At 50.1% G+C, this 9,763-nt stretch overlaps 1 protein-coding gene across 1 annotated transcript; it reads left to right on the forward strand.

The window, feature by feature from the left end:
* The first annotated feature begins 648 nt into the window (after positions 1 to 648).
* Positions 649 to 2,936, forward strand: LOC119327410 (exocyst complex component EXO70B1-like). Its single transcript, XM_037600517.1, has one exon. The coding sequence runs from the start codon at positions 900 to 902 to the stop codon at positions 2,643 to 2,645; it is 1,746 nt and encodes a 581-aa protein (XP_037456414.1). The 5' UTR covers positions 649 to 899; the 3' UTR covers positions 2,646 to 2,936.
* Positions 2,937 to 9,763: the final 6,827 nt, after the last annotated feature.

The raw sequence follows: 9,763 nt of genomic DNA on the forward strand, positions 1-9,763 counted from the left end.
TCTAAATAGTTGATCTTCACTAACTTTAATTTTCTTAACATGCAGCCATTCACATTACCAAATATACCACATCGTTATCCACTAACAATATTTTGTAGCACATGCAATGCATACCCGAATTTAATTGTTACAACTCAAATGGTCGAACATACATGCATACTCTTTGTTCACGCACAATTATTTTTAAAAATAATAATTTTTGATTTAGTTCATTTTGTTTGTATGAAACTAATCTTCAAATTCCCACAACAACGTTTGGGGAAATCACCTGAGTTATCATAGACAAGCAAACCATTGTCGGTGCAGCTACGGGAAGAGCAACACATTGCCAATCACTAGTCTAATTAATCAGTGTCTCAGTTTTCAAGCCAGCTGCAGAGGAGCTCCTGATTTATCCAAGTGAATGAATATCAGACGACTTTTCCGTGAACCTGACAGAGGATCAACCGTCCAAGCACCACTATATTCAACTGAAGCAGACAATCGGTCGTTCATCTTTATATATAAACAAAAAAAAGCAGAAAAGAAATGGCGACATTTATCTGTCAAGCACAACACAGGTATGAACCGCACCTCTGAATATTCCGTGGCGGTCCAAAAACCGCGGTGATAATCTAGCAATTGCTTGACACGGCAACGGCGACCGTGCTCGGTTGGTTGGCCCGTCGCGCGTCAACGTTACGAGGCGATTAAAACCACGGCGTAGGTGGCGTATACTTTCGCCCGGTCTTCCCACGCCACCACAGCGGCGACGAGACCACCGAACAAGAAGAAGAAGAAGAAGAAGCGAGGTTTCTTGCTGCTCCCTCCCACCGGACGATCGCGTCGCGTCGACCGTGGCGAGCACGGCCGCGTCGTCCTCGGTCTCGGAGGCGCCGCCCACGGACGTAGTGAAGAGGATGGCCGTCTCCAAGGACGCCGCCGATGACATGATGCGCGTGCTGTCCATCTACGACGCGCGCTTGCTCCCCATGTCCCCTCCGGCGGAGGGTGAAGCGGCCGGGGAGGCATACGGATGCGATGAGAGGGAGGCGGAGGAGCAGGAGCAGGAGGAGGAGGCGTTTGCCGCCGCGGAGGACGTCATCCGCCGGTGCAACTCCTCCTCGTCGTCGTCCGGTATGATTGATTACCTGTACGCCGTCGACGACGCCCTCGCCGCGGCCGCGCTCCAGGGCGGCCTCGCCTCCCGCGCGGCCGAGGCCGTGCAGGCCGCCATGCCGCGCCTGGAGGAGGAGGCGCGCGCGCTGCTCTGCTCCTCGTCCGCGCGGCGCCTCTCGCTCTCCTCGGACGACCTCGACGACGCGGCCTCGCCGCCCGACGCGTCGCCACGGCTCTCCCCGCGCGCGACCGCCTCCGTCCGCGGCGTCGCGGACCGCATGCTGCGCGCCGGCTATGGCCCGGAGCTCGCGCAGGTGTACGTCACCGCCCGCCGCGACGCCCTCGCGGAGGCCGTGGCGCACCAGCTGGGCGCCGCCGAGCCCGTGGCCATCGAGGAGGTGTTGAGGATGGAATGGGCGGTGCTAGACCAGAAGATGCGGCGGTGGAACCATGCCATCCGGGCCGTGGTCAGGACCCTCCTCGCCGGCGAGCGGCGGCTCTGCGACGAGGTCTTCGCGTCCGACGAGGAGCTCGGCCACGAGTGCTTCGCCGACGTCTCCAGGGGCTGCGTCCTGCAGCTGCTCGGCTTCGCGGACGCCGTCGCCATGTCTGCGCGCGCCACCGAGAAGCTCTACCGCACGCTCGGCATGTACGAGGCGCTCGCCGACGTCGCGCCGGAGCTCGAGGCCCTCTTCACCGGAGACGCGCGCGAGCTCTTCGCCGCCGAGGTCTCAGCCGTGGCCGCGCGGCTGGGCTCCACCCTGCGCCGCACGATCGAGGAGTTCGGCAGCGCCATCCAGGGCGAGTCGTCGAGGAGGCCCGTGCAGGGCGGGGAGATCCACCCCATGAACCGCTACGTGATCAACTACTGCGGCCTCCTCGCGGACTGCCGCAGCACGCTGGACATGATCCTCGTCAACACCGCCGATGCGGTCGACGGCGACGAAGCCACCGGCGGTGGCGGCGGCGCTACGTCGACGCCGTCAGGGCGGTGCATGCTCGAGCTGCTGACCCGGCTGCTGAGCAAGATGGACGAGAAGTCGTGCCTCTACGACGACGCCGGCCTGAAGCACATATTCCTCATGAACAACCTCTACTACATCGTGCAGAAGGTGATGGACTCCCCGCTCCGGGAGCTGCTCGGCGACGACTGGATCCGCCGGCACCGCGGCCAGATCCGGCAGTACGAGACGGGCTACCTCCGGGCGTCGTGGATCACCGTGCTATCCGTCCTCAGGGACGACGGCGGCAGCGCGGCGCCGACGGTCAAGGACAAGGCGAGGAGCTTCAACGCGGCGTTCGAGGAGCTGTACCGGAACCAGACGGCGTGGAAAGTGATCGACCCGCAGCTCCGGGAGGAGCTCCGCATCGCCGTGTCGGAGCGGCTTATCCCGGCGTACCGGTCGTTCCTGTCGCGACCGAGGCCGCAGACGGGATCGTCCAGCGGCAGCCGGCACTCGGCGTCGAAGCACGTGAAGTACACCCTTGAGGATCTCGAGGACTACATGCTGGACTTCTTCGAAGGCGTGCAGAAGTTCGTCAAGTGATCGGGGGACCGGAGCAGAGGACCTCTGCTTGTGACTCCGCAACATTCTTCAGAGGCAGCTTTGTGCTGCCGGGACGTGATCGGGCGATGCACTGCGGCACGGATTCATGATTTGTTTTGCTAAGCATTGCTCACCAGTACTAGTAGTACACGTCCATTGTCGACACATCTGTAAATAGGATAAGAACTCGGGAGTGTATATATAGTGCATAGGATTTCCATAAAACTTAAACTCTGACATTAGATTTTTTTTAACACAATACAGACGCAAGCGCTCATACATACGCACATACACTCGCCCCTATGAATGCACACATACGGCATATCATCTTGAGATTTACGAAGTCATTGTAGGCACTTCGTCATCGACGGAAACGTCTCATCCCACCGAAAGCGTATCGCCGAAAATCCTGAAATAAATCAAGGAATAATACGAGCACCACGACTTAAACCTTGATGGCTGGGAATACCACTGTCCCTCTAACCATCTCAACCACAGGTTGGTTCGCACATCAGATTTTTAAAGGGCCAGGGCCAATGCTTTGGTAGTCGTGCCATGATGAGCACGGATTGTAAAGCAAGGCTAGTGGCCACGTCAACGCTTTGAATCTATTCGGGCGCTATGCAAATAGTATGAATGCATTTTTTTAGCCACCGCCCACTCACTCGGAGCCGGACCCTATAACATTGTGGAGAGATGTCACGGCTTGATATCCCTTCAGCAAAACAAACGTTTTGTGCTAAAAACAAACTCGCGTGTCCAAATCAAAAAAGAAAGAAAGAAAAGACTCGTTGTTCCCAGCCGGACTCCGCCACTGCTAACTCTACAACCCTCGCTCGCGCTGCCATGATCCGCCGACCTCACGCCAAATCGTCGCCGCGATTGGACGACCTATGACCTCGCACACAGTCGTTGTTGGTTCGCCGCCATGGTCCATGGACCTCGCGCCCCTTCGATGTCGCCGATTCATTAACCTCCCGCGTATCTGCCCGCGCCGTCGCCGATTCGTGGACCTCACCCACACCTCCCACGGTTCGTCGCATCATCATCCCCTCTGCTAAAGCTTCCTTGTTCCATCAGCTCCCGAAGGTAAGAACACGTTTCTGAATTTTTGAAATCATTGTAAAAACTGATTCTATTGCTGAATATGTATGAATAGATACGCCTGCAAATGTAGTGTTCGGTTTCTTTGTTGCTTCTAGAAGAAGAATGCATGTGAAAATATACATTAAAATTTGAATCCATAAACCAATTGGCACTGATTTATATTGTGATTCGTGAATATAAAAGAATACACATTGCCAATCATAAAGTCCCACCAAGTCGTAACATAAGAAAATAGACGTCCTTATAGTGCCAAACAAAAGGAACGCCTACCTTACTTGCTACTTGTACTCTACCATTCTTAACATGTTTAGAGTACAAACTGTAGCATCCAAAATAATTTCGACTGCAACCAAAATGGGTCAGCATCTATGTCTTCAACAATAGGAGTTGTCAACAGACCAGTGAATTTTCCATGAACTCACATTTTTTTAGAGTTTGCTTCATTCGGTAATGGTTTGGCCCGTTTTGCTGATTTACTTAGACAACCTTCTTTGCCGGACTAGTCTGTGATGTTATGTTCTCCTTGTCTTCCTGTTGGCTGATGGGAAAATCTTCTCTTTCTTTTCTCATTGCGGTGGCAGATGGTGCTTTGCTTGTTCACTTGTGTTGCCTCTCAAGGAATTTTTTTTTCTTTTAGAGCCTTTCTTCTCAACCCCCTTTTTTCTTCAAACGAGCATCACTCAAGAATTCATTTGATGTTTGAGTCACCTGCGCATCACTCAACAATTCATTCGATGTTCGTGTCACTTGGACTTGGCATCTTTCTTCAACATTAGTTGTGCATGCTAATAAGTGCATTCTTGATGACAATACAACGTTCCTCGGAGTTGGTTGCTAGAGTTGCCAACTCACAACACATGTGTATAGGAAAATTGTATCGGGTGATGGCATCCAACTTCGTGTTGGGGAACGCAGTAATTCAAAAAAAATTCCACGATCACGCAAGATCTATCTAGGAGATTCATAGCAACGAGACGACGAGAGTATGTCCATGTACCCTCATAGACCGAAAGCGGAAGCGTTTAGTAACGCGGTTGATGTAGTCGAACGTCTTCTCGATCCAACTGATACAAGTACCGAACGTACGGCACCTCCGCGTTCAGCACACGTTCAGCTCGATGACGTCCCTTAAGCTCTTGATCCAGTTGAGGATGAGGAAGAGTTCCGTCAGCACGACGGCGTGGCGACGGTGATGATGAAGTTACCAGCGCAGGGCTTCGCCTAAGCACTACGATGATGTGACCGAGGTGTGTAACTGTGGAGGGGGGCACCGCACACGGCTAAGAGAAACTTTGGTGTCTCTTTGGGGTGCCCCCTCCCCCGTATATAAAGGAGGGAGGAGGAGGAGGCCGTCCTAGGAGGGGGCGCCTATAGGGGGAGTCCAACTAGGATTCCCAATCCTAGTTGGAGTCCCCTTCCTTTTCCAAGAGGTGGAGAGAGGGAAGGGGGAGGAGAGGGAGAAGGAAAGAGGGGGGCGCTGCCCCCTCCTAGTCCAATTCGGACCAGCCCATGGGGGGCGCGCTGCCTCCCCTTGTGGCCCTTCTCTCCTTTCACTAAAGCCCAATAAGCCCCAATACTTCCCCTAGTGAATTCCCGTAACTCCCCGGTTCTCCGAAAAATACCCGAATCACTCAGAACTATTCCGATGTCCGTATATAGCCATCCAATATATGAATCTTTACCTCTCGACCATTTCGAGACTCCTCGTCATGTCCGTGATCTCATCCGGGACTTCGAAAAACTTCGGTCCTTAAATCACATAACTCATAATACAAATCATCATCGAACATTAAGCATGTGGGCCCTATGGGTTCGAGAACTATGTAGACATGACCGAGACACATCTCCGGTCAATAACCAATAGCGGAACCTGGATGCGCATATTGGCTCCTACATATTCTACGAATATCTTTATCGGTCAAACTGCATAACGACCTACGTTGTTCCCTTCGTCATCGGTATGTTACTTGCCCGAGATTTGATCGTCGGTATCCTCATACCTAGTTCAATCTCATTACCGACAAGTCTCTTTACTCGTTCTGTAATGCATCATCCCGCAACTAACTCATTAGTCACATTGCTTGCAAGGCTTATAGTGATGTGCATTACCGAGAGGGCCCAGAGATACCTCTCCGATACACAGAGTGACAAATCCTAATCTCGATCTATGCCAACTCAACAAACACCATCGGAGACACCTGTAGATCATCTTTATAATCACCCAGTTACGTTGTGACGTTTGATAGCACACAAGGTGTGCATCCGGTATTTGGGAGTTGCATAATCTCATAGTCAGAGGAACATGTATAAGTCATGAAGAAAGCAATAGCAATAAAACTAAACGATCATAATGCTAAGCTAACGGATGGGTTTTGTCCATCACATCATTCTCTAATGATGTGATCCCGTTCATCAAATGACAACACATGTCTATGGTCAGGAAACATAACCATCTTTGATAAACAAGCTAGTCAAGTAGAGACATACTAGGGACACTCTGTTTGTCTATGTATTCGCACATGTACTAAGTTTCCGGTTAATACAATTCTAGCATGAATAATAGACATTTATCATGATATAAGGAAATATAAATAACTTAAGTTGTTATTTATATTTCCTTATATCATGATAAATATTTATTATTCATGCTAGAATTGTATTCACCGGAAACTTAGTACATGTGTGAGTACATAGACAAAACAGAGTGTCCCTAGTATGCCTCTACTTGACTAGCTCATTAATCAAAGATGGTTAAGTTTCCTAGCCATAGACATGTGTTGTCATTTGATGAACGGGATCACATCATTAGAAAATGATGTGATGGACTAGACCCATCCATTAGCTTAGCACTCTCGTCGTTTAGTTTATTGCTACTGCTTTCTTCATGACTTATACATGTTCCTATGACTATGAGATTATGCAACTCCCGAATACCAGAGGAACACCTTGTGTGCTATCAAACGTCACAATGTAACTGGGTGATTATAAAGATGCTCTACAGGTGTCTCCGATGGTGTTTGTTGAGTTGGCATAGATCGAGATTAGGATTTGTCACTCCGTGTATCGGAGAGGTATCTCTGGGCCATCTCAGTAATGCACATCACTATAAGCCTTGCAAGTAATGTAACTAATGAGTTAGTTACAGGATGATGCATTATGGAACAAGTAAAGAGACTTGTCGATAACGAGATTGAACTAGGTATGATGATACCGACGATCGAATCTCGGGAAAGTAACATACCGATGACAAAGGGAACAACGCATGTTGTTATGCGGTTTGACCGATAAAGATCTTCATAGAATATGTAGGAACCAATATGAGCATCCAGGTTCCGCTAATGGTTATTGACCAGAGATGAGTCTCGATCATGTCTACATAGTTCTCGAACATGTAGGGTCCGCACGCTTAACGTTCGATGACGATATGTATTATGAGTTATGTGATTTGATGTACCGAAGGTTGTTCGGAGTCCCGGATGTGATCACGGACATGACGAGGAGTCTCGAAATGGTTGAGACATAAATATCGATATATTGGAAGGCTATATTCGGACATCGGAAAGGTTTTGAGTGGTTCGGGTATTTTTCGGAGTACCGGAGAGTTACGGGAATTCGCCGTGGTAAGTATTGGGCCTTCTTGGGCCTTAGTGGAAAGGTTCAGACCCGTTGACTATAACATCTCTCACAAGCATAACATGATCAAACCCAGAACTCATTGAGTGTTAATCACATGGTAATGTGAACTAGATTATTGACTCTAGTAAACTCTTTGGGTGTTAGTCACATGGGGATGTGACCTTGAGTGTTAATCACATAGCGATGTGAACTGGATTATTGACTCTAGTGCAAGTGGGAGACTGTTGGAAATATGCCCTAGAGGCAATAATAAATTAGTTATTATTATATTTCCTTGTTCATGATAATCGTTTATTATCCATGCTAGAATTGTATTGATAGGAAACTCAGATACATGTGTGGATACATAGACAACACCATGTCCCTAGTAATCCTCTAGTTCACTAGCTCGTTGATCAATAGATGGTTACAGTTTCCTGACCATGGACATTGGATGTCGTTGATGACGGGATCACATCATTAGGAGAATGATGTGATGGACAAGACCCAATCCTAAGCCTAGCACAAGATCGTGTAGTTCATATGCTAAAGCTTTTCTAATGTCAAGTATCATTTCCTTAGACCATGAGATTGTGCAACTCCCGGATACCGTAGGAATGCTTTGGGTGTACCAAATGTCACAACGTAATTGGGTGGCTATAAAGGTGCACTGCGGGTATCTCCGAAAGTGTCTGTTGGGTTGGCACGAATCGAGACTGGGATTTGTCACTCCGTGTAACGGAGAGGTATCTCTGGGCCCACTCGGTAGGACATCATCATAATGTGCAAAATGTGACCAAGGAGTTGATCACGGGATGATGTGTTACAGAACGAGTAAAGAGACTTGCCGGTAACGAGATTGAACGAGGTATCGGGATACCGACGATCGAATCTCGGGCAAGTATCATACCGATAGACAAAGGGAATTGTATACGGGATTGATTAAATCCTCGACATCGTGGTTCATCCGATGAGATCATCGTGGAGCATGTGGGAGCCAACATGGGTATCAAGATCCTTCTGTTGGTTATTGGCCGGAGAGTTGTCTCGGTCATGTCTGCATGGTTCCCGAACCCGTAGGGTCTACACACTTAAGGTTCGGTGACGCTAGAGTTGTAGAGATATTAATATGTGGTTAACCGAAAGTTGTTCGGAGTCTCGGATGAGATCCCGGACGTCACGAGGAGTTCCAGAATGGTCCGGAGGTAAAGATTTATATATACGAAGTCCAGATTCAGCCACCGGGAGAGTTTTGGGAGTCATCGATATTGTACCGGGACCACCGGAAGGGTCCTGGGGGTCCACCGGGTGGGGCCACCTATCCCGGATGGCCCCATGGGCTGAAGGGGCGTGGGAACCAGCCCCTGGTGGGCTGGTGTGCCCCCCTTGGGCCTCCCATGCGCCTAGGGTTGGAAACCCTAAGGGGTGGGGGCGCCTCCACTTGGCTTGGAGGCCAAGCCACCCCTAGGGCTGCCGCCCCCTCCCTAGATGGGATCTATAAGGGGCCGGCGCCCCCTAGGCCCCCTATATATAGTGGAGGGGAGGGAGGGCAGCCGCACCTGAAGCCCTGGCGCCTCCATCCTTCCCGTGACACCTCTTCCTCCCCGCTTGTGCTTGGCGAAGCCCTGCCGGGATCTCGCTACTTCCACCACCACGCCGTCGTGATGCTGGATCTCCACCAACTTCTCCTTTCCCCTTGCTAGATCAAGAAGGAGTAGACGTCTCCGCTCCGTACGTGTGTTTAACACGGAGGTGCCGTCCGTTCGGCGCTAGGATCATCGGTGATTTGGATCACGACGAGTACGACTCCATCAACCCCGTTCTCTTGAACGCTTCCGCTTAGCGATCTTCAAGGGTATGAAGATGCACTCCCTCTCTCTCGTTGCTAGATGACTCCATAGATTGATCTTGGTGATGCGTAGAAAATTTTAAATTTCTGCTATGATCCCCAACAGTGGCATCATGAGCTAGGTCTATGCGTAGTTTCTATGCACGAGTAGAACACAAAGTAGTTGTGGGCGATGATTTGTTCAATTTGCTTGCCGTTACTAGTCTTATCTTGATTCGGCATCATTGTGGGATGAAGCGGCCCGGGCCGACCTTACACGTACGCTTACGTGAGATTGGTTCCACCAACTGACATGCACTTGATGCACAAGGTGGCTGGCGGGTGTCTGTCTCTCCCACTTTAGTCGGATCGGATTCGGTGAAAAGGGTCCTTATGAAGGGTAAATAGCAATTGGCATATCACCTTGTGGTTTTGCGTAGGTAAGAAATGTTCTTGCTAGAAACCCATAGCAGCCACGTAAAACATGCAACAACAATTAGAGGACGTCTAACTTGTTTTTGCAGGGTATGCTTGTGATGTGATATGGCCAAAAGGATGTGATGAATGA

Source organism: Triticum dicoccoides, chromosome 7A, assembly GCF_002162155.2.
Source record: "Triticum dicoccoides isolate Atlit2015 ecotype Zavitan chromosome 7A, WEW_v2.0, whole genome shotgun sequence".
Classification (NCBI taxonomy): Eukaryota; Viridiplantae; Streptophyta; class Magnoliopsida; order Poales; family Poaceae; genus Triticum; species Triticum dicoccoides.

Excerpts from the sequence above, each read along its gene's own strand:
- LOC119327410 (XM_037600517.1), top strand. The coding sequence starts at position 900 with ATGGCCGTCTCCAAGGACGCCGCCGATGACATGATGCGCGTGCTGTCC.